General features: G+C 37.1%; 2 protein-coding genes across 3 annotated transcripts in view; one reads left to right on the top strand and one right to left on the bottom strand.

The window, feature by feature from the left end:
• The window catches only part of LOC149079639 (TBC1 domain family member 2B-like), a 109,240-nt gene that overhangs the window by 54,118 nt on the left and 28,377 nt on the right, over window positions 1–26,745 (bottom strand). The gene's annotated exons all lie outside the window — the stretch shown is intronic.
• Window positions 1–26,745, top strand: part of LOC149079640 (uncharacterized) — a 67,671-nt gene that overhangs the window by 39,407 nt on the left and 1,519 nt on the right. The window contains exons 2-3 of the mRNA XM_089240234.1: window positions 24,876–25,013; window positions 25,677–25,953. Coding sequence (XP_089096360.1) covers window positions 24,876–25,013; window positions 25,677–25,953 — 415 coding nt within the window. The remainder of the gene's footprint in view (window positions 1–24,875; window positions 25,014–25,676; window positions 25,954–26,745) is intronic.

Genomic DNA, 26,745 nt, shown 5'->3' with positions numbered 1-26,745 from the left:
CTAAAACACATCCAGTCAGGCCTCTAATTATTCATGAAACATTTAATTATTCCTCACGCGTAATTCCAGAGATATCCACTTGAAATAGCTGATGTCAAGATACCGAGAATGCGTAATTATTTCACGGGCACACCACCAAGATAACAAATTCAACTTCTATTCAAGAGCAACGTTGGATTCAGAGCCGCTCTTAGAAATGTAAAGGTTATTGCAAGTCGTAATGAATTCAAATGTATTGCACCAAAATTTTCTAAAAATGTCGGGACGAAAAATTATCCAAATAACGTGCAGAACTCAGATACGTCATTTAATGTTGCAAGGGGTTATACAGTTACTATTAGGGTTAGGATTTTTATGACCTAAAAACCGTTCGTTATAAGCAATATTTTTTACAATATTTGGTATTTCAGGTTCAATAGAACGGAAAAAATCATTATATACAATATTCCGTAATATCCATTATAAGCGGATTGGAGTGTATTAACGGGCACTTTCCGTTTGCGGCAAAACTTTTGGTCTCATGATGTCTGTTATCGAGAGGTTCCACTGTATAAGGAATTTTGGAGGAAATTGTTTTCAATATACTCCAGTGCAGAGTTATCCGAAAATATAATTTCGGAGAGTAATTTCACTCCTCTCTAAAATTTTAAGGGGTATGTTTGTAAAACGAGAGGTATTTATTTAATCAGTGAGAAATTAATGAAAATTATCTACAATTTGAAGAAGTATTTTCATGCCTCAACGAAATTCGGAGGAGTAAAACTGAATTTTGAAGTGTATTGGCGAACACTGCTCCCGTGTAATGTGCCCCCACGTCTTATGGGGCGGCTGTGGGTTGGATTTATGAATGAACCAGAAGTTACAGCATCAATATGATTTCAAATAACATACATTTACGAATGGAAACACATAAAAACGCTAGATTTCAGTTAGAAAAAAAAGAACTTGAACATTTTTTTTCATAACGTGTAGTTTCCAATGGGACCAAACAATCAGTCCAAAGGGTCGAGGAAACACTCATACCCCCCCCCCCCCCACCCCCCCCCCCCCCGATGCAGTTCCAGGAAGGCTCAGCAGAAATGGCATCATAAAAGGCTTTCCTGATGGAATTCGAATTAAGCTCGAACGATTACGTTGCCGAGCAATATCGCCGGCGATATTGGTGAATTCGTGTGTCTGCATGCATGCGAAAAGTGTTCCGGTTTCCCCCCTTCCAGCACGGAGGTTCAAGGCAGCACATTCTGCTTATCTTCCTCCATGGAAAGCGGCTGCTCAATTTAAATTTTATGCCTCCATTGCTCCAGAGCTAATGTAACTTCCGTTTATGTAGAGTGGCTATTTTTGGCCAGGTTACGATATGGCTCTAAGGTAGATATGATGGTTGAACGATACCCCTGGGAAAGTTAGCGGTGTGAGGACATATTCCTCGTTGAATAGTGGAGACCGGTTGAGTGGATCGTTGATGTGCGTTGAGTGGATAACCTTTGATCCAAAGCCATTCGCAATGATTATAGATTTTGATGATCATAAGGATCTCTATGAATTTGAATGAAATGAAAATCAATACGGATAAACATGTTTTTCCTATGTGTATAAGCCTCATAGGATGATTTTGTTTATTTCCATTGATTGAAACCATGACCCCCCCCCCCCCCACACACACACAAAGGCGGTAATGACAATGCTGTAGCCCGGGGGAGGGGCCCCCAAGACGATTCTCATTTTTTTCACGCTACAAATTTATTATGGGTGCCCGCCAAAGATGCTAGTCCAGGGGCCCTGCTACCAGGTGTGGGGAGATGATTGAAGTTATGAAAACGAAAAACAGATAACTATTGAAAACTCGAGTAATATATGCCTGTGTTAACAGACCAGTTGTTTATTTATGTGGTATGGATAAAAATTTGCTAAACACATCTATTACTATATATGAAGATTCAATTAAAATACACAGGCAGCAACTGTTTGAAAAAAAAAGTTATTTCTCTTCGGAACCTCTAACGAATTGGTACATACAAGAACGTCTTGTGTGGCCTTAACGTACTAAATGGCAAGTGCTAGAATTCTCATGTTATGTAAGAATCATCTAGGTACTGAAAACTATATATAGACCCTATATAAACCCATATGAACGTGTTTGCTCAGTTACAGACATTTCCAATCAATGTTGAAACTTCAGAAATACTCTAAAGAAAAAAATTGCTCTCAAATAAAGTAGAAAAAAAAATTTAGTTTTCAACTGCAGCTTTAAATAAGATATTAAAAAATATACGGGAATATATCGAATTATATATTTTTGAAAAAAGCTAAAATTTTTTCCTCATTTTCTTTACTGTACATAAAAATTCATTTTTTCATTCAGGTAAAAATCTTTGAAGGGAAAAGAAAAAGATCAGAAGTTATTTTATTGTTAATTCTGCCACTCAAAATTCAAAATAGAGAGGAAGAGGGAGAAACGCAATCTTTTACAAATACAAATACAACGCCACAACAGGCAAATTGCCCAACGAGGTGGCTGACCCAAGAACATCATGGATCCCCGAGTCCCTACCTACTACTGCTACACCACACATGCACCCCCCCCCCCGCCGCGAACCCCCCAACGAATCGGTACATGCGGGAATGTGCGTGTACGTGTAGTGCAACCTGATGTAAAGTTTGTTTCTGTGTAATGCTTGTTATGTGTAGTGCTGTCATCTGCCCCCAGCTTTACTAACTATGAGTGAAGTGTTATGATTGAATGATTTACCGTTGTAGGACTGTTGCTCTCTGTGGCGAGACTTTTTAACGGGGAGATCGGCTCGCATTTGCGCCTTGAAGTTGGGAACCACAGAAAACCAACTTCAGCCGACCACCACTGTGGGGTTCGAACCCGGATCCTCGCATCACGAGTCCGGCACTATAATTTTCCGCTACGTCCTCTTTTTTATGAAGCAGGCGTGGCCAAGAACTGGATCAAACCAGTGTTTAACTGACAAATTCTAGACAGGAAAAAGTGCAGCAGCGGCGACATTAATGAGAACAAGAAAAAAAGTAAATAAAGCAGCCAGGGTACAAGAACAAACACTAGTTAATGGAAAAGTACCGACAGTAAAAGAATTTTACTCTACTACTTTAAAAAAGGTGGGCAAAAAGATGAAGAGCGCGAGCTATTAGTTTTATAAACAATGACGAAAAGGAACGTGTTGAGTGTGCGTATGCACATGAGTGACCCTAACGTATTTAACGTTAGAGTTATGTTTGATTCTTGTTATATTGATGCTGCCACCTGTTTTCCATATTTGTAAACGAAAATGGAAAGTGACAGAATACTCATGTTATGTAAGTATCGTTTAGCTATGAATGAAAACTATATAGATATTTTATAAACACATATAAACGTGCCTGCTCAGTTACGGACATTACCGATCATCGCTTAAAAATTCAGAAATATATTTTATTTATTTATACGAAGAATTGCTGTTCATGTATGAAAATCCTGACTGGTATCCCAGCAGAGCAATTGCACAAAGAGGTACTATACGAACAGAGAATCTATATTATATACCATTGCCAAGAAAAACAATTTACAAAATTTTTTCGTGCTTTCTTACTCCAAGGTTATGCAACGAATTTAATGGTATTAATAGAAAAGAGCTTTCACTTGATATGTTTAAAAAAAAAAATTATAATAAATTGTGTATTTGAAATAACGGGTATAGAACAGTCCCTTTTATTTGATAATTAACTAATTACTATAATTTGAGAGAGAGAGAGGGGATAACATTCAGGACCGTAACTATGGGTAACTGAGGTATTGCCCCTTGGCTCCGAGCTGAATGGAGGCCCCACAAAAGTTTACATTTGCTTTGCCTAATAATAAGCCTTTCAATAGCGGGCCCCGAGAAGGCACACTACGGCCCTGGTAGCAGTTGAACATTTATTGCATTCTCAGGGCTCCCACTCAAAAAATTAGAAAAAGTAGGAAAAAGGTGCACTAAAAGTAAGATGGGGGGGGGGGAACCCCTCGACATCATAATCATAGCATAATAAAAAAATCCCTAAAACAATTGTTTTTATTTAAAAAAAAAATTTTTTTTTTCATAGCATTATTTCAGTATCCTACAGTATAAGATTGACTCAAGCCAAAGTAAAATGACCAGAGATGACTTAGTTATAAAAGCAATTTTTGGTGAAAACATAGATAATTCTTTTCTGTCTCTCATAATATTTATTACATTCTTTTTATGGAGTCTTTCACCTCTCTTCAACAGTGCACAACAAATTATGAAGGCATGTAAGTTTTTTAAAAATGACGCTCTTTCAAGACCCCTTCAAAAGCATAGTGAAAAATTTCTAAATTACAAAGTCTGATGTAAATAAGTAAAGGTGAACCGGATGGTTTTACTGCATCGCCCATATTTTTTTAAAGGGATTTTTTTTTTACATTGTACTGTTCAATGCCAGTGTAATCGTTTTTGACAAAAATGAAGTCCTTTCATTTCTAGTTCTTTACTGAGCATTGTAAATATTGTTTATGCCTTTTCATGCCTTAAAAATATGCAAGACAATTAAATATGCTATTGGGTAGCATCAGAATCAGCAAAAAGCCTATGTATCCAACTGTTTTGTAATGCAAAATATTGTTTCACCTATACACAAAATGAACACCATAATTTTGAATGATGAATGTTACTGTACAAGACCATGAAGTAGTAAATACAAAATTTTTTTCCATCCAGACAGGCGTTTTTAATGACTGCTGCTCTACTTGTTGAACCCAAAAACTAAGCAAAAAATTAGGAGACCAAATTGGTCCACATACACCACTCAAATAACCTTGAAAACGATGCAATTGCTGCTTTGGCAGAATCATTAATTGCAATCTACAACATTTGGCAATATATCAATGATTCCCTCCTGCTCAATTACAATCAATTACATGAATTTTGTTGATAGGAATTTGTAAAAATAGTAGGAAAAGTAGGACAAAAACTACAAAGTAAGACAAAACGGAGAAAGTAGGACATTTTACCAAAAAAGTAGGAAAAGTAGGACCAGTGGGAGCCCTGCATTCTTCAAGAAAAAAAAAGTCAATTTAGATATTGAGTATTATTGTTTTATACGTTCCGGGTGTTTACCTGGAAAGTGAAAGGGCGTGGGTTCGATTCCCCGCAAAGGCAGTTGAACTTTCTATCTATCCTAAATTTATCTTCCCATCAGCCAGCTGTTAAAAACTTTCGTATGGATAGCGGAGAGAGACATCATCCTCGCATATTATTGTTTTGTACAGTTTCAAGGTTGCCAAAAAAAATTGCCCCATTTGAATTACTGTTTTATGACCCATGGGAGGATTATATCCCTTTGGGTCAAATAATGTTTGCTTTGTACTTTTCTTTTTGGCTTGTATGTTTTTATGATGTTTCGTCTAATAAAAAAAAAAAATGTTCGAAAGAAAAAAATTGACGATTCTCAAATTGACTTTAAAGAAAGTAGTTTTCAACTGCAGATTTAAATAAGATGAAAAAAAAAACCTATATGGGAATGGGATTAAATATTTTTGGGAATAAAAGCTAGAATGTTTTATTCCAATTTTTTTAAATACATAACTTAATTTAATTCTTATAATTCAGGTAAAAAATTCTGAAAAGACAAAAATAATGAAAAAAAGCAGAAATTATCTTCCCATTAATTCCGCCACTCAAAAATGAAAAATAGAGAGAAAGAGCGAGAAAACACATCTTTTCCGCTACGTCCTCCTTTTATGAAGCAGGCGTGGCCCAGAACTGGACCAAACCAGTGTTTAACTGACAAATTCTCGACAGGAAAAAGTGCAGTAGCAGCGACATTAATGAGAAAGAAAAAGAAGAGTAAATAAAGCAGTCAGGGCACAAGCACAAACAGTACTTAATGGAAGAGTACCGACGGTAAAAGGATTCTCCTCCTCTTCTACCATGGAATCCAAGAGTTAAAAGGTGGGCAAAAGATGGAGAGCGCGAGCCATTAGTTTTCCAAAAGGACGACTAGGCTGGAGCGAAGAAGAGGACAGGAATTATTTCTGCGACGCGGAGGAGTACATTAACTAACAAGAAGAATGTAAAGAGAGAGACTTTCTCAGGAGAAACTCTTCTTCGAGTCCATTAAGTAGTACTTGGGAAAAATCACGCGTGTGCATAAATGCAGCAACGAGTGGTTTGAAAACAAAAAAGTAGAAAAAGATTTATTCCGTAATTTATGGACCCAGCATTTTCATCGCTCTTCCATATATTTCATACATGCATTTTTATACCTGTATGTTTTTTTTTTTTTTTTATCTCCCCTCTTATACGGGGTATTAACGAGAAAATACGCATGTTGCGAGAAAGATGTTTGGAAAATTTCCTGATTTTCCCAGGTGGTGGGAGGAGTTACAAATGGCCCGAAAAAAAAGTAGCGCGGAGGTATATTATATCCTCCGACACCCACTGATGGCGATTACGGTGTTTAAAAGCACTTCAAGAGAAATACAAGTTTTAAGTTATGGGGGGGAGGATGGTAGAAGAATAAAAGAGCTTGTTTGCTCGGCTTTATAATGAAAGTAGACATCTGTAAGTGGGATTTCGAATAATTTTGTTTTCTTTTTTTATTTCTGAGGGACCATTAGTACAGAAGTTATAATCTTCGATGGCTGGCGGATATGTTCATCTAAGTATCAATAATGTTCTTTATAAGAGGTCCGAAAAAAAATTATAGCTTACATATTTTTTTTCTTTAATCCTATAACCGAAAATGATGAGAAAAAAAATGTATTGAATTTCTTTTTAGAAAAAAAAAAGTCATTGGTTTATTAACGAAAAATCAATATCCATAGATTAACTTACCTTTTTACTAAACACACCCTAACAAAAAGTCAAAGTAAATTCTTTTTTGCTAACTATAACTATCATAACATGATTAATTTATTATTATAAATCACATGCACAAAGTGCCCCATAAATTCGTAAATAGTTTGAAAATTTAAAAAAATTCGAATATCTTCGTTGATATGGATGCATCTACAGTACAATCATAAAACAGTGGCTTCGTGAGCTGAATTTTGGTGCCATTGATCATCAGAACTACTCTCACTCGAGTCCTACTAACTAATGCCCACCTCGAAATACTTTTCCAGATCTACTGACACTTCTCTTTCTGAAAGTTTTTGAATTATTTAGCGTAAAATGAAAGAATCAACAACAGCAAAAAAATGCATTGAAAAAAGGAGCCTATGTTTTTAGAGCGCGCAAGACTCTGAACATCAAACCGAACAGTCTGGATATTCTAGGAGCTTATCTTTTCTATCTGAATGTGTCAGACGCAGAAATGCGCTGATCAGATCACAAATGGATGGGACACCATAGATAGACTAAAGCTGGTGTTGGTTGTGTATGTATGATTCATTAGTGTGAAATAAAAAGATCTTCAATATCTCTTTTATCTTCGTGTAGATTCTCATTTATTCAATTTTGAAGCTATTCGTTTTAGCCTTCAGTAAGATTTTGTCTTTTCCAATGGCGTTCCTCGGTGTTTTAAAAAAACTTGACTTTAAATTTCGGGCAGAACCTGAAACGAGTCAAACGATTTTCCACAGAAATCGATGGGAAATCACGTTTCGGCTTAAGAAGATTTCGGCTAACGAGCGTATTTCTGGAACCAATCATCTTCGTTAGGCGAGGTATCACTGTACTTGCCTTTTAATATCAAACTCGACCGAAATATCTCAAATGTTTCAGCCACAAAAAGAATAAAAAAATTACGGAACCGTTTTGATCATTTATAGATACCCTGTATGTATGTGATATTCTCTGTATATTTAAAAAAACAACATTATAATTTCTTCAATACAATCATGCAAATAGAAGAACTTAACATCGAAAGAAAAATGTCGGGCTTTAAAAATATATTTAAACAAGCAGAAAAAAAAAAATTATTGAAATTCAACTCATTTCCGCTCATTAACTAATTTAATTACATAATCTTTGTACGGAAAATCATCGAAGCTATTCAGGTCCGAATTCAAAATATGAACGAATAAAAATTGATGCGGTAGAAAAAATAAATAAATCGAATTACATCCTTCCTTCAATCTAAATTGAATTCGATTTGGAGAGAAAAATTAAGTTCCGAAAGAGAGAAAATTCTATATATCTAATAATCCTTTCATATAAAAGCTGTAGATCGTAAAGCCAAAAAAATACTCCGAATTTTCTGATAAGATTTTTTAAATTAAAAAAAAAAGAAAACAACAAATTTTTATTATCCGCCCAAAAAGATATAGGATAGAGTTAAAACTTTTCTCGTAAAGGAAGGAAATTTTTTTTTCAAACTAAATAAGTAAAATGACAAGTGAAAATTCAGTAACTTATATCTCTCTCTCTCTAGATACTATACTTACCTATATGCAGTACTATCCTTCATCTCTAAAGATTTCCGCGAGAGATATATATATATCTATTTTAACAACAAAGCCATGCATCAAAGCGGAAAAATAGAAGAAAAAAATATTCCTTGACAGATAAAGTACCTGGATAAAGGGTGAAAGAAGAATAACTCCATTAAATAATTTTTTTTCACGAGATCATGGGCGAAACACAACGAAGGAGGAGATGATGAACTCAGCTACGATTTTACAGTACATTTACTTCAGACTTTCTACGCATTCACTTTAAATCGGAAGTGGAGAAACATTTGTGAAAAATTCTATCCTCCCGCAAACGCTGTCAGAAATTTCTCTTCAATATTACCATAAACTTAACTAAAACAACGTCTTCATAAGTAACTAAATAAAAATGCAATGTAGGGAGCGCATGCGTTAATATTTGAATGAGTCGGAAAATATGCTCTGATTGTCTTAAACTAGGGGGGTGCACACAATCTCCGGCCCGCGAAAGATCTTGCACACAGAGTTATAATAGTATATCTTTAGTTTATGGTCTTGCAGTAGAAAAGTATCAGCAGTAAAAGGCTGACTATATTTCCTTCATATAAATATACGGAAAACGGGGGATCCATATGAGCCATCGCCAGTTATCGATGAAAATTATAAAATTAAAGAAAAGTTGTTAATTATAACCAAGGAAATTGTTAAAGGTGAGTGAAGTTGCCAACTATCGTTAAAATTTCTGAAAAATCGCAAATAGCGGAAAATTTACTAAAACACTGCAAATGTAAGTCGTCAAAAAAAAATGTGATTCAGAAATATGTGAAATGAATGCATTTTATCTAACAAAAATAATTATTTATAATCTTAATTCCTTGATTAAAGTAAAAAGGTATAAATTCTAGTGAAATTCATTGAAAATCGAAAAAAACGAGACACTTTATATAAAAGTCGGGATTGCAACAATTACGGGAATGTCCCGTAAAATACGAGAGTAATATAGGCCACATATATTCCATTTTCTGGCCAGCGGAATGAAAAGATTGAACAACCTTGGTTTAAACACTAAAAACAAGGAATCTCTCTCTAACGAGGGGTTTAAATAAAGCCTTCTAGACCAGTGTTGGTTACTCAATCTGGGGCCATATGATCCCCTTGTGGTCCTGGAATAAAAATATTCAAGGTTATTATTGGGGGAAGAGGGAACCATGACAGGTGATTTAGGGGAAAGGGCACACAGGGCTAAGAAAGCAAAACAAGATGTGAAGAGATAGAACTTCTAAGTGAAATATGGTGGGATAAATTGTGTGACTACTTTCAGAATCCTGCAAAATTGCCCATAGAAATAGGGTCATACGAGCATAGCCCCAGCGGGCTTCATGCCCATAGGGAACCTACACGATCTAGTACTATGATTTTTGAGAGTAAGCTGTACACAAATATGTAAGCTGAATACGGAGCCCCACAAAATTTTACTTTGCCTGAGGGTCCATGATTTTCAGATCGCCCTACATACAACCAAGGCAAGAGGGAACCTCACTGAATTCTAGCCCAGGTACCTGGAGACCGGCACTATGCAGGGTGAATAGCAAACAAGACGTATGACACTTTACTGGCGAACCGTTGATCCTTGTGGTATACTTCCAATTAGAAAAAGTTTCAAAATAACGTGTTGCACTCACATATGTCATTCACGTTGTAAGGGGGTGGTGATCAAAATAACAAAAAAATTAACTTTTCATACAGTCCCTGTGTGCCTCAAAACCCAATTAGAAAGTTGTTTCCTTGTCTCTCCTGATGCCAACTAAACAATTCCACGTTTCTAATTCACTGAGCTATTCAAATTCGAAAAACAGAGAAAAATTGGAGGGAAAAACAACACGAATGTGCGGGTAAAACGTTTTATCCGTATTTAACACTGGGTTTTTTTCCCCAATTTCCCTCCGTTTTTAGAATTCGAATGCATCAGTGAGTATTGCACTTAGAAACGTGGAATTTTTTTTTAGTTAGCATCAGGAGAGACAGGGCAACAACTTTCTAACTGGGCTATGGGCACACGGAATATATAAAAAGTCTTTTTTTTTAAATTTTAATAGCTATACAACCTTTTGCAACATTAATGACGTATCTGAGTACTACACGCTATTTGGAAACTTTTTCTAATTGGAAGTAGTACCTCTAAGATCGATGGTTTGTGAGTAAAATGCAATGCACCCTGTTTGCTATGTAAACTGAAGAGCCAAAAAAACTGGTACAGGCATGCGTATGCAAATAAAGAGATACGGAACCAATCAGAGTACGGCGCTGCGGTCGGCAACACCTATATAACACAACAAGTGTCTAGCATAGTTGTTAGATCGGTTACTGCTGCTACAATGGCAGGTTATCGAATTTTAAGTGAGTTTGAACGTGGTGTTATAGTCGGCGCACGAGAGATGGGACATAGCATCTCCGAGGTAGCGATGAAATTTGGATTTTCACGTACGACCATTTCACGAGTGTACCGTGAATATCGGGAATCCGGTAAAAAATTAAATCTACGGCATCGCTGCGGCCGGAAAAAGATCATGCAAGAACGGGACCAACGACGACTGACGAGAATCATTAAACGTGACAGACGTGCAACACTTCCGCAAATTGCTGCAGATTTCAATGCTGGGCCATCAACAAGTGTCAGCGTGCGAACCATTCAACGAAACATCATCGATATGGGCTTTCGGAGCCGGAGGCCCACTCGTGTACCCTTGATGACTGCTCGACACAAAAGCTTTACGCCTCGCCTGGGCCCGACAACACCGACATTGGACTGTTGAGGACTGGAAACACGTTGCCTGGTCTGACGAGTCTCGGTTCCAATTGCTTCGAGCTGATGGACGCGTACGAGTATGGAGACAACCTCATGAATCCATGGACCCTACATGTCAACAGGGGACTGTTAAAGCTGGTGGAAGCTCTGTGATGGTATGGGGCGTGTGCAGTTGGCGTGATATGGGACCCCTGATACGTCTAGATACGACCCTGACAGGTGACAGGTACGTAAGCATCCTGTCTGATCACCTGCACCCATTCACGTTCATTGTGCATTCCGACGGACTTTCAGCCGAATTTCAGCAGGACAATGCGACACCCCACACGTCCAGAATTGCTACAAAGTGGCTCCAGGAACACTCTTCTGACTTTAGACACTTCCGCTGGCCACCAAAATCCCCAGACATGAACATTATTGAACATATCTGGGATGCCTTGCAACGTGCTGTTCAGAAGAGATCTCTTCCCCCCCCCCCTCTTACTCCTACGGATTAATGGACAGCCTTAATGCTCTTATCGCGTAAAAATAGCGAAAAATGCACTATCATAAGAAATCTGCAGTCACATCTAAAAAGTCTACTCATTAGAAAACCTTTACTAAGCAACAAAAGTTGTTAAAAACTTTTCCCCAGAATATAAGAATTTTCCTCTTCGTATTGAAATATCATTGATTCCTCAACGAAATTTACGAGCAATAAAACCCCAATCAATTTTTCTAAATCAATTATTCAATTTTGGATAAACAAAAAAATTTTGGACAACAAGATTTTTGGAGTTCGAAAGATTTCAATTTCCTTCTCAGCATAGGCAGGGATAGACTTGGAAGTCTGGGAGGGGGTGGCACGATGATGATGATGTCAATTCATATATACATTAGATCAGTCGACTTCACCTTTGACGCTGAGGGGGAGAGCAATGACCTCCACGCCCCCCCCCCCGAATGAAGCCCATGCTTCTCAGTGAACAAATTTCCAGTCAAAGTACATTAAAATGAACGTATTGATAATATTATGTTCATTAAATATTTTTGAGCATCATTTCCTACATATTCGGAACATTCAGGTAATGCTTTTTCTAGACGTTTCTACGTAATCGAATAGAAAACTGCAAATTCAAGCAATTCTCCATCGAAAATGTGGTTTTTTTTTTATGAAAATAAATAAACGAACAGAAAATTTGCTTTTTCCTGACGGAACAACACTAAAGCGAAAAAACATAATATGTTATAGTTATGAAAAATCTCTTTCTCCATAACACCATACCCCCTACATATTCACATGCAATAACTATAAGTATAAAATTTCCCAGGCGTGTACGAGGCCTCTTCGATATTTTTAACACCTCCATGAATTCTCTGTAAACAACATCAGGAACCTTTATTACTTGGACCAAGAAGTGCATTTCTTGTAAAATATAGTTGCGAAAGCACTATAGTTACTGTATATAAGCACCGAACATCTGGGAAAATGAACGAAGAAAAAAAAAATGTGTACGAGATATAAAGGCTTCATAAAAATGAGGAGGAGGAGAAACCATTATCGGCTACCTTTCATGAAAAAGAGTTACAAAATTCTTGAGGGTAAAAAAAGACGCCAGATAATAGGGAGGACTTCCGAGGAGGTGCTTTTACGGGCCATCTGTTTTATTTCAAGGTGCGAATGGAAGATTTGAGCGTAAAGATATCTCTAAAACTTTAAGGAAGAGCAAGAAAGATTGAGAATAAGAAAAGAAAAGGGCCATTGAGATCACACGGCAGCAAGACCCCCACTGAAGCAGAGGTCGGAAAAGGGATGTATAGAAGTAGAGTATTATACATACACTAAATTTTATTTTATTCTTTTTTAGAAACAGGCTTAGTGAGGAGTTTTTCCTTTATCCCTTGATAACTTCGTTTCCAGAGAAGAAAATCAACGTCTTATCGGTAGTGAGAAAGGCCAAGGAAAAAAATAAAAAAAGTGGCTCTTCTCTGAACTGATGGAAAAACCGTCCCACTCGCCTTATCAGCTATAGCGACTGTTTTCTGAAGAAGGGAGGGATGGGGGGGGGGGTACCTAAAAAATGCGTCAAGCTCTATGTATAGCTCATCACAAAGTCGGCGCAGTCCTTGAAAACATTAAGAGACTGAGCAGGTTCTTCTGTTAACAGTTGAAACCTCGCTCCAACGATACTCTACTACGTCACCGTTGATACACCGGGTACACAATCTTCTGCGGAATGTCTGACGAATCCGTACACGAAGGAATGGGAGCATGTGCTTGAGTGTATGTTTGGCCTTTAATGTATTTATGTTGTCACAGTTGTGCTTGTTTCGTGTTCGTGAAGGTGCTGCCATCTGCCTTTTATCTTATGAAGTGAAGATGGTAAATGCCTCGATTTTTATCGCATGTTAGTATCTTGTTGGAGGACTGCCTGCTCTCAGCTGAGAGATTTTTTTTTTTTTAAATGGGAGACAAGCCTCGCATTCGCTCCTCGAAATTGAAAAACCGCAGGGAACCTACTTCAGTAAAACACCACTATGCCACCAACGGGGTTCGGGTTCAAACCTGGATCCTTACGGTAAACTGTCCTGTTTTTACCTCCTGGGTAAAACACCCTACAGCAAGGGTGCTCAACTTTTAGCAGAGTGCAGGCCACTTCATGGGTTCGAAAACGTGTCGTGGGCACTGAATGTGCCGCTAAATCAAATTTTACAAAATCTAGTTTGAGGTCGCGGGCCACATCATGACTTCGAGGCGTCATGAGCTGAGTATGTATGTCCTAAAAGCTCTCCAGCTCCGATGCCCACACGAAATCCCTCAATAATGATTTTTTTTTTTACAAATCTAGTTCGGAATTGTGTGCCTGTAGTTTGATTTTTCACTCCTCTCGATACAACGATAGCCTTTACTACGATAAATCCCTCGATAACAATATTTTTTTGAAGAATTTTTCTTAAACTGCTATAATCATACTCCTTGAAGAATGTTTCAAGCTTTTATCAATCACATTACGAAAAATGAAATAATCATCATGTTAACTTTTTGCTAGGTCATTTTAGTTTTAATTAAGGTCTAATAAATAAATAAATATGCATACATATATATTTTCAAAATAATTATTCAGTATACAACGAATTAATTAACCTGGTACTTTCAAGTACCATAAATATGTTAACAATAAAAATAAGACTAACAATTTAAAATGCATTTGTTAGGGAACATTTTGTAAAAGTTGTATTTTATGGCATCCCGCAAAAGTTTGATGCAGTAAACACTTGGTTTTTTTTTTATTAATATAATAATATGTAATTTTTAATTAACATATTGAAAAAACTAATTGTTGCACACTTGTACGGTCATTGAGTAATTTTGAAGTAGCTATACAGCCTTTACCAGGGGTGGATTTGAGGTGATCACATGTCCCACATTTTGACCCATATTTTCAGTGACACTCCCGTTTTTCTGAGTTTTTTTTTCTTCATTCCGACTTTCTTGAAAAATGTCCCGGTTTTACTTGATTTTTAGTCGAAGTTTTCTTGAATTTGTTGTTATAATATTATCACACGGAAGTTCCGAATATTTATGAATTACAACATTTCGCCTGCTCCTGGCTTTTACACAGGGTGATTATAATTTTAGAGCTCCCATATAAACTGAGTAGTTTTTCTCAAAAACTGCTTATCCGAATACAGCCAAACTTTTAGGATATCTTAATGCGACCATAGGAGAGAGATTTATGAAATAATAAAAAAAAAAGTTCAATTTTCAACCAACAGGTGAAAAAGTGGGGGGGGGGGGTTTAAGGTTTTTTTTTCTAAATTAAATTTCCTTTTCCCCTATGGACCCGTACAGCATATATACCAAGTTTCAATGGAATACGTCCTCCAGAACGGGTGTTGCATAGGTCGGAGTAGTGTCAGAATACTGAAACTACTCAGACCTATAGCGCACGTTCTGGTGAACGTATTCCATTGAAACTTGGTATACAGGCTATATGGACTACTTTTTCCACCTGGTGGTCAAAAATTGAACTTTTTTATTTCATAAATCTTTCTCCCATGGTCTCATTAAGATATCCTAAAAATTTGGCTTTATTCGGATAAGCAGCTTTTGAAAAAAAAAAGCGCGCGCGCACGCACGCATACAGAAACAGCATAAATTTGGTGGCACCTATTGATAACGCCCTTCTCGTAAAACGATAATTCCTCTACAACGACATCTTTTCTTGTTCCGCAGTGTATCGTTATATCGTCAAAAACAGTAGGTTCGCAAACTTTTGTCTTACGCGGCTCCCTTTGCTCCAGTGGAGATGTATCCGCGGTTCCTCATAATAGCTTAACAAAGAAGCACTTCATGGTATCAAATAGACACACATTAATAAAAACTGCTCACCGCGACGCCCCTGACAAAGGTTGGCGATGCCCTTAGGAGCCGCAACGCATAATTTGAGAACCACTAGTCAGAAGAGATTTCACTGTACATCATATTTGGAATTGAAATGTTTTAAAGTGTTTAAAGACACGGCTGAAAACCAACCGTGTTGACGTTTTATTAACTTGATTTTTCTTATTGAGAAAAGTACCGTAATTTCACACATCTATGATACAAAATAACACCATTTTCTACATTAATCATCCTAACTTCTGTATTGAAGCTGTTCAAAAAAAATTTTTTTTTGCTGATATTGCCTGTAGAAAGATCAAGTCTTAATATTAAACATTTTTTTATTCCTTATGTAGCTCAAATATTGATTTTTTAAAAATTAAATTTTGGACTATAGTCCATCACATATTTCGTGTTATAAATCGCTTACGAATCATAGTTGATACACTATCTATGCTCTTTGCTTTCGTAATTAAGTAGTTCAGTAGATGTTAACATTTCGATTATCGATGTTTTAGTGAGCACGGGTTTGGACCATAGTTGTGTGAAATAACGGTACTTACGCTGTCAAATAGTCAGAAATGAGTTTACTTGCAGGGGGGGGGGGGGGTGGCTCGAGAAAAAAATCTCTACCCATGTAGGATTTTTGGCGACCCTCGAGAAAAAATTTCTGCCCGTGCGGAACCTATTTTTGCGTTCCCGACCAAGTTTTTTTAGTCAAAAAGTATTTATTGGCCTTTCAACTCGGATTCGGAACCGCCTCTGTTTGCTTGACGCTTTCACCGTGGGATAGTAAAAAAATGACGTTTTCTCCAGTTTATGAATAAGTGCACAGTAGATGTCACAGAATTCTGCGTCAACGTTTCTTATCACGCCCGTAAGCTGTTTAATTAATTGGTCATGAAATACGAATACTAACTGAACTAAGTGCCCATAAATAAAATTAAAGATGCCGAGATCAGGTGGCCGAACTGAAAGCTATCCATACAAATCTTGCTTTCTCCAAGACGGATGTCGAGGCAACATTCGTTTCAGAACGCAAGAGCTAAGCTGTATTTTATTTATATTTATTTTATTTTTGAAGATGTGCCAAATGTTTCCATGTACGTAAAGCTCTGGCAGCGAAGAAAATCCCCCAAAAACCATCAATAACAAAAACGATATTTTTCAAGTTCTGTTTCCATCTGCTCCCTCTGTTTCATATTATGAAAGGGGGGAGGGGGAAACAAAAATTTTATTCGGTTCTGAACACCAATAAAAATCAGTTTTAGTTTTAGTTCTAAGTAAATAAAACGAATGGATGCTATTAGTACACGCGATTACATTTATCGAGTAATTTAAATTTCCGATTTCACTGAGGTGATATACCAAAATGAAAAAAATTCAATGACATAGGTACTACATTCTCAAGAGATTTCCTCCGAATACGAACGATATCTAATTATTTAATCTATTTTTTTCTTTCTTGGAAACCCAGCCTTTCTAAATTACATACAGAACTGCCATCGATTATCATTTTATGCACTTGATCACAAAATAGAGTAAAAGAACTAGATAAGAAAATATACAGTCTTAAAATAAATCAAAGACTAACTAAAAGATTTTTCATTTTATCTATTTAGTTATTTGAATAAATGAAATCTCCTTGCGCAGTATCTGCATTCAGAACGAATGGAAAAGGTTTCTATTAGGACGGGAAAGTATAGCATTTTAAACATACTACTAAACCACACATGTGCACCTCGTCCATTTTTATACTCTCTGAATGCTCTTTTCTTTTTAAGATAAAGGTTAAGCACGCTATCCGTGAACCATCGAGGGTGCGATGTACAAATACGCTTTTTTCGAACAAAGGGTATGACGTCGTGCAAAAACAGAGAACAGCTTTGCACTAAATTCTTCCCATTGACTTACCACCCCTACTGATTCCAACCGGTCTTTGAAAACGTCCGCTAACCTTCCTCTCAAAACATCAAAGTTAGTTCTCCGAAAACAAGAAACCAGTCTTTTGTTATCAACCTTACCTGAGGGAAAGGTTACAGTGAAGTCTGACGATACGATGATCACTGGAAGAAAACTCTTCCCCCACCGAAACATGTTCAAAAAGATCCTCAGAACTAGTAAGAACTAAATACAAAATAGCAGTACCCCTAGTGGCTTCTGATACATGCTGGTACAAAAAATTTCCGAGCACCAATTGAAGAAAGTCTCTTTCATACTGATCTCTAGATGAAAGGTTCTCCCGATCAATACCTGGGTAATTGAAATCCCCTAGTATGATAACCCTCTTACGCTTACACATATAGGAAATTTCATCATGAAATTGGGCGATGTAGTTTGGATCCCTATTCGGTGGATTGTAACAAACCCCAACAATAAGCTTATGATGTCTTTTTTCAAGCTCAACCCATATAGTTTCAATATCACTTCTCTTCACGTTACACTCTCTAGCCTTCAAACATGATTTCACGTATATTAACACTCCACCCTCTTTCCTATCAGATCTGTTTTTTAAAAAAGTATCGTATCCTGAAATGTGTAAAAAAGATTCATCCCCCATCGTTTGCCCAAGATTCAGTAATGGCTATAAGATCCAGGCCCTCCACAACCATCATAGTTTCTAAAAAATCTTTCTTATTACCCAAGTTCCTGGCATTAATTAGCACACATCTTCATTTAGCTAAGTTAATGCTTGGCCTCGATAGGAACGTAAGATAGGGTCGAGATGTTTTCCTATACCCAAGACTAATAACTTCAAGCAATTTGCGAACCCTGTGGGCCTCCAAATTCTTCAAAACGGCCTTAACGAACATAGATTACTAAACGATGCCATGGTAGACAGACAAATTCTCCCAAACTAGAAGACAATTGAAAAAATCAACCATAAAAAAACTGAAATTTTTGTCAACTTTCAAAAGTGAATCTGTAGACACTGTTGTGGATTAAATATTCTAATTTCATTGATATTTGACATCATAATTGTGCTTTAATATTATAATTGTAACTTGATATTATAATGTGGATTAAATGTCGTATAAATATTATGAACTGAAAATATACATTGTGGTAAAAACTGATACTCCAAATTTATTGCATTTGTGTGTGTATGTATTGATAATCACAAAGACGGTATAGACCAGGCTTTTTTCGACCACTGTGTCGTGAGGGGGATCGTAGGTGTGCCGCAATAATTAAAAAAATTGACGAAATTATTTCTAAAGGAGTCCAAACATCATTTCATAACTCATACTTGTGTTTCAGGGGAATCTTGATTGTCTTTTTATTACAATTTAGCAATAAATTGTTTTGTCTGGGTTAGTTAATAAATCATTAAAACTGTACATTAAAAAAAAAATCTCAATTCAAGTGCACCGCGAAAGTTCGACCGTAGCTTCAAATGTGTCAAGAGATGGGAAAGGTTATAAAACACTGGTAGACAAAAAGTTACTGAAAAGTAAAGAAAAACTTGAGATGTAGGCTGCCCGTTATTTCTTGCTGAATAAAAAACGAAAATTCGTGAAAATTGTGCGATGTGCTTAGCTACAAATTACTTTCCTACAGTAATTTATGATTTTCAAAAACAACAACAATATCACGAGCAATTAGAAATCATAAACGAAAATGGAAAATCGACGTAAAATATTTATTTTCGAAACCAAAAATCCATCGCAGAAGATGATTCAAGCTTCTATGGAATTCCACCAACTTTGAATACCAAGTATACATGCATACAAAATGTATCTACTAATCACAGATTCGTATGAACATTTCTTATTCATCAGAAAAACGGGAACCTCGGCGAGAGAGCAAACTAATGCAAAAATCGAAAACCATATACATAATGTTATTGTGGAATGACTTTCCTCCCCCGTAACACACACATAGAAACACCTTCGAGTGAATAAGAGGCCTGACAAAAGCAGCTGATGACATTCAGAGAGCCATGAATTTGAAATGGAAATGGGCTAGATATGTCACGAATAGGAATAACAATGGGCGGACAACCGAAGTCCCCACAACGGGATCTCAAGAAGATCTAGAGGAAGAAGTCAAACACGAGAAAGAGACATGGAATTACGAAGCTATTGAATCATGGATGGGGGAAATTAAAGATAGAAAACCTCGGAAGAATCATTCCCATTCAGCAGGGTGTTACTGATCGACTGATGATGCGAATAAACTAAAACGAATACATCGATTTTAACGGTTTCTTTTTCCTTATCTTTTAGATTATTAATTATAATTATCATATTTCATGACGGTACCAAAAAGAAATATCACGAATGCCAAGGGATATATCTAAATTACACCGTAACATATGGAAGCAAAAATAAAAAATATATATAAATGTCATGAACAAAGTCAAACTCGGTTATAACGACATCGAAGATTCCACATAATTTTGTCGTTATAACCGAGGTGCCGTTACAACCGGGTTGACGTTTCGAAGACTTTTTTTTTTACATGAAATATAATCACAGGCAAATACTTTGCATGAATTTTTTTATTTCTCTATGATAGTGGCCAATTTCTTCGAGAAAAATAAGGGTAGTTGGGATATATAACTCGAGACATCACCGATTCTCACTAGTCATGTAGCCAAATGTCGACGAAATTAACAAACACTGTTTATAGCAAAGCCCCATTTACATGTGAAATATTGTGGTACAATTGGAAGTTCTGGCACCCGCCAGTGCCGTCTTAAGGCATGGGCCCACTCGGGCACGGCCCGGGGGGGGCCTCAGAAAAATCACTTGGCCCGGGGACCCATGATGCTCTTAAGACGGCCCTGGCACCCGCCTGACGACTTTTTTTCCTTCTTGGGGGAAAAATGGAGGAGCCCTTCTCTTTCTTGTGGATATTTAGCCCCGCTTACATGAGAAATGAAAAATCCGGTTTCTTTCATTTCGCAATGGAGAAAAATCGCAAAGGATTATGGGAAAGAGAGTAAGCACCGCAAAAATCATCATAGAAGAGTGTGTAAATCAGGAATCTTGTACACGGTCGTACGCAAGGAGGCGTACGCAAAGGGGGAAGGGTTGGGGTTCTAACCCCTCCTCAAGCCGAGATTATAGTGTTATTTTTGCGGGAAAAAACGTAAAAAAGCCCTCCTTTAGAAGATAAAAAATTGAAACCCCCGAGAAAATTCTGCGTACGCCTATGCACACGGTACTCCCTGAAGCACCAAGAGTACTCGATGCTCGTGTCCGATTATGTGCTCGCGAGCACTTGATCAACGTCCCAAGTAAACACCTTGTACAAATTGCGCTGAAGGATTGAAATAATCCTGATTTCAAGCAATGGTATGTCAAACTTTTTCTTTTTGTAAGGGTGCTCTTCTTTTGATGATGGGTACAGGCAGTGCTCGTGACTAAAAAAAGGTTGGAGACCTCTGTGTAAATATTTCCTCCTCTTTCCCTGCGGTGGGAAAAAAGTCGTCAAGCGGGTGCCAGAACTCCCAATACTACCGCAATATTGCAGGTGTAAAAGGTGCTTTTGAGGGTTGCAACCTCCTTTCCCATAACCCTTTGTGCACGCGAACCCCCGACTTCTGTAAAGCGGGGTAGAAGTGTCGGTCCATGTAAAAGGATTTTAGCGAAAATCCTTCAACCCCGTTTTAAACATGCTTTTTCCATTTCCCAAGTAAACGGGCCTTAAACACTTGGCGAAAAAAAAAAAATGCAACAGCATATACGCTAAAATGTATTTACGAAAAAAAAAAACTTGGCAAATATGATATATTTACAGTCGTATTCACATATTCATTTGAACACATTTGATAAATTATGAAAATTGTCTTCATTCCTCATTTTAGTAACGATTGGGAATTTAAGCAAGTTCCATTGTAAGAAATGGACATTTTTTTAAATAAAAAAATATAGTCTGGAAGGGCGAAATACGGAGATTTCTCGCATAATGGTCATGTCAATGAGCATGTCGGAATGTCAAACATGCAATAAATCTTTTTTCAACGTTAGGTAACAGAACTGAACATAACTAACGTCGAACATTCCCTGGATGTGATCAACTCTAATCTTAGAAATTTCTTTGGAAAACCACATAGAAACATAAACAAAATGACGAAAAATTCGACGCCACATCTGAGGAAATGTTTTGTATCGACGCTATAAGCAAAGTTCGTTATCATAATTCTCTATGGGAATCAGTCTGGACCACCAATTCTTATTGACGTAATTAGCAGGTCGTTATAACCGAGTTTACTGTATTTTAACATAATCGCAAGCAGAGGATTATCTTAGTCTAATCCAGTCTGCTAAACTTCTGGTTCCATCGCCACCTCTTTCAAGTTTGGTCCAACTTAAAATGAGTATCGTGATTGCTGCTCAAAATCTTCATTACGCTATTCAAAATTGCGACATTTGAAATTCCGAGTCACTTTGCTTCATTGCGGCCCCTGAAAGGTTATTGAGTTATTTGAGTGGTCTGCTTTCTCCAAAAATGCCGAGCATCCTTATAATATATTAAATGAGCAGGGGTGTCGAAAGTGTGTCGGTCCGTGGGTGTTAGTCTTCCTCTTCATGTAGGAAATTTTGATTTTTGAGGGTGTTCGGAACCATGCTAAAAACTAATGTGGGTACTCAAGCAATCACTGCCCGCCCCCGGTTCCAACGCCATTGGTAATGAGGCTAATGATGCATCTAAAAGAAAGGGTTAACACTTTCACCATACCGCTGAAATTCACCCCGCATAAAAAGCGTCAAATCAATGATAGCTAAACGGAAATAAATTGCTTTGCATCAGTCTTTGGTTGTAAACGGCTCTATCTATCGACAATAATAGCTTGAATATAGTAGTGGTGGTGTTATTATTGCTATGCTATTATTATAACTTTTACATTAAAATATATTTTAAAATCTATTTTGAAATCAAAAGTAGTGTTAAGATTTTTGAAGAAATGAATAAATGGTGTTATTCTTACTGCAAATAATCACAAACATAGAATATTAAAACTCCATGTCTATTCAAATAATCCATGGAGTTGAAAACGAACCACATGAACGAAACCAGAGAACTACAAAAAATGGATCGACATCCACATAATTCAGTATAGCGTTACTCAGCTCTTTCTACAGCGACGTATATCAAAAACAAAAAAAAACTTCACGGCAAACATCAAACCAAAAAAAAACAAAAAACACCTTCATTTCTTACAAAGAATATGAACAGATACATATACGACAGGATTATATACTCATACCGCAGCATGTTTTTTTTGACCAAACAAATCAGAAGGGAAAACATCACATTGAAGATATGTCCATGCAATATTTCAACACAAATAGCATACAGAGAATGCCGGAAACATTGCTAGACTTTCCTCCCTGGAGGGATATACAAACCGCGAAATAGAAATTGGGAAAAAGGCGTGTAGAATTAAGAAGGGTAAAAAAAAAAGAAGCCTACAAATCCAACCACATCTCAAAGAAAGATCCATCAACAATATTTTTTCTCTCCAGCTTCGAATAGAATACAATCTGCGCTACATTTTCCAGCGAGTAATTCAAACACAAATACAAAAAGAAAAAATGAAATTCGGCCGAATTTACGATGCTGTAGGGACCCATATTTCACTTAAGCGGTGGCTACTACTACTAAGAAATATTCACCACTACGCTCCATCTTTTCGAATACGATTTCTTTTATAACTTTGTAGGAAACATTGCATACACGGGAACTCTAGGTCTTATTCCATTCTTTCAACAAAAGAATTTCATGCGAAGTAAGTACCATACTTTTCTCCAACCAAAAGGGAATCGGACGAGAGAGAGAAAATTCCTTTGGTTCTATATATCAAAGGAAGTATTTCTCAGGACAGAGAGCGGGACCCCTTTCCTTTTTTTCCCAACAAATCCTTTAACATTGTACGCCGCAAAAATGTATGCAAGCGCACGAACGTATTTCTTCGGAATAAATAGGAGGGGGAAAAAAAATACACACAAACTCTCGGACGGACTTTTCCTCCGAACATGGCACAGTAAAAAAATAAAATGTTCGAGGGCACACCAGATGAAGAGCGTTTCAGTCTTCCGGGAGTAATGATTTTGTGTGTAGAAGATCCGTTTGTGAATAATAAAATAAGCGGAATGGAATTAAAGGTAAGAAAGAGCTTACGATGATCATTCCTTCTCAAGAGGGAAGAGGAAAAAGAAAGAGTATACATATTAAATGAAGAGTGGGAAACAAAAAAACACAAAAAAAAAAATTGTGAGTACTCACGGTATTGCTGCGTATTCATAGTAAAATAAAAATACTAGTTCAGTCACGACGCTCTGTATTACGCCATAAAATGTCAAGCAAGCATGCATGCATACATAGACGCGCAATATATTATGTCAGTACCGTTATATTCTGGAAAGGTCTTTTCATTTAAGAGAAGCTTTCTAGTTCGATAAGTTTTCATCAAATTTGCTTTTCTTCGATTTCCTTTTTTCGCCTATAAAAATTTCCTGTCCTTCCTCTTCCTTTACCCGACTATATAACGTAAAAAAAAAATGAGGGGGAGAGTGGACGGAAGGATGAAATTAATTATGGATTGAGAGTTCAAGCAAAGATTTCAAGATTAAAAATCTTCAGGACCATGATTCATGTCGAATCGATCAAAAGAAAAAAAATAAATGAAAGAATTGTGAAATTATGGATTCCTCATAACTTCTTTAGGTCATGCCATCCCACAAAGCGGGGAGTCTGACAAGCTTTCAGCCCCGGGAGAAATCCGATTTCTTTTTTTTTATACTATAAATTTACTTAGGCCCGGTTTCTTTTTTTATTTCACTTTACACTATAAATTTACCAAGGAGGTGTCAGTGAAAAGTGAGGCCAACAGGTGTCAATAATGACCTGGGGCCCGATATCAACCTAGGGTCCCGGTTCTATGATATGGAGCGCCCTGCTTTACCATTTGTACTCTTTTAACCTCATACATACCACATACAATCACCGACTTAGGAACACGTTCCGTCCCGAATAATAAGACCGAAGTCGGTGATTTTCGCATCCAACCCGCATATTAATGAGATGATTCCGCACGTTTCTCAGAAATGTCTAACTTGGTTTAGAGTAGTGGTTCTTAGTCTCGATAGGAGCGAGCTGGAAAATACTCCATGATGTTGAATATTCGGGGTGAGGAGGATGCGAGAATATGGATTGAAATTCACTTGAAACATTATCATGTAAAGCATGCATTCCTCAAATTACGACTCAAGATTATACTTGGTTGTTTTTAATATTCCGCTTTCTCGGACTCCAATGACTTTTATTTTAACATAAGCAGTTGATAATCAATAAGTGTGGATTTCCTTTACTTGCAGTGGAAGAAGTTTGAAAATGGTGCTGTCCAAAGTCAAGATCACGAAGCTGTGGAACAAATAAAAAATAAAACTGAAGCTGATGGAATAGAGAAGAAGCAGCAACAACACATACTACATTCTCATCATGGCGAAAAACTGGTAAGCACTTCATTAAGGTGCATTAATTTGACCTTACGCAGTTATTTTGGTAGAATAAATACATAGATAGAGTAGTCTGCATAGAGATCAGGGCCAACTTAACAGCTTAATTTTTGAAAGACATAATCATTTTATTGAAAGGAGAAGAGTGTGTACATTTACGGAAATGAAAAAACACTAGATCTCCCCCCCCCCCCCCCAAAATCAGTCTATTCAGGGGGCGACGGAAGGGTTTTGGACCTGTGGGTGATTGTCTTGAGTTTTGTGTAGAAGATTTTTTTGATTTCTGAGTCAATTCTGGGGGGTGTTCAGACCCGTTCCACAAATTTCCGTGGATGCTCAAGCACCCACAACCCCCTGGCTTTGACGTCAAAGAGTCCATTTTGTGTTTTTGAAGTTCATCCCTCACATCACCCAATATGAGACTAATTCATGCCGATAAACATAAAGTAGTATCAGATATTTAACATGCAACAGAATTTTTTTTTCTCGTATTTGGTGATACATGAAAATAAAAAGTCTAGTTCGTTTAGGAAAAAAAATAATTTGATGATCTAGTTATCATCATGCATCCCACAAGTTGTATCTTCTGTTGATAAAAAAGACCAATTAGTTATATGATATATCCAACAAAATTACCATAAAACTTTTACTTTTCTTTAGAATCGCCACAAAGAAAAGAATGATAATAAGCAGTCAAAAGAGGAGGATGAGAGTTCCCTTGACCAAGTCGAGCCTCACAGGCCCAACAAAGACAGACATCATAGAAAAAACGCTGAAAAAATGTTGCATTCTGGTCACCGAGGAGAAGTAAACAAAGAACCAACAAACTCTTTGCCACCACAAAGTGGTAGACAGCAGCAGCAAAAAGTTAAGGAAGCAAAAGATGAAAAAAGTAATAAGGATGCTGAAGGGAAGAAGAAAAGTTCCAATGACAAACGTAAGCAATCATACTATACAATCTGATGTACCATTTTCAGTGGCAAAAAAAAAAAAAAAACAAACTGATTGCCTGGCTAAAAAACAAACAAACAAACAGATAATGACATAAGTGATAAGTTCTGAAAAAGTACTGATACATTTGTCATTTTTGTCGCACCACGGTCATTTTCTACACACGAGGGCTAATTAGACAGGGACCTACAATAAATTGTATTATCGGTTATTTATTATTCCGAACGGCAGGATTGTTTTTTTTTACACTCATCAAGAGGTTGGTGCGCTAAACCCTTGACGGGGGACTCCTTGCAGTAGCAATTTTTTCTGCAGTCATGTCACCGTTTTTGTTGTACCCCTATGTCAGGAAAGTTCTTTGACAATGACGAACCGGGTATCAAACTCGCGACACCTCTAAACATCCTTTGGTACTTTAGGTGAGTATCTTATCGACCTGGGCTACCTACCGCACCCAAAAAATACTGATACTACATGAAACATTGTTAATTGAAAATTTATGAAGTACTTGAATCAAGGGCGTATCCAGGGGGGGGGGGACTTGGGGGTCTGGTCCCCCCCCGAAATGTGAGAAAATGACCGAAAAAAAGGGAAAAAGATGGCCAAATCTATTGTTCTGTCACTTTGGTTCCCCCCCCCCCCGAACGAAATTTCTGGCTACGCCCCTGACTTGGATTGCGTTTTGATGTACTGACATACTGATAGTTTATACTGATGTATGTCAGTACAGATAGTTTAAACTGATGTACTGATAGTTTATGCAGGCATAAATGGTTTA

Source organism: Pholcus phalangioides, unplaced genomic scaffold (genome assembly GCF_987345545.1).
Source record: "Pholcus phalangioides strain wild (caught in Gottingen) unplaced genomic scaffold, Ppha-v1.0 ptg000012l_1, whole genome shotgun sequence".
Classification (NCBI taxonomy): Eukaryota; Metazoa; Arthropoda; class Arachnida; order Araneae; family Pholcidae; genus Pholcus; species Pholcus phalangioides.
Note: the sequence above shows the minus strand (reverse complement) of the source record. Positions and strands in the feature narration are given on the sequence as shown.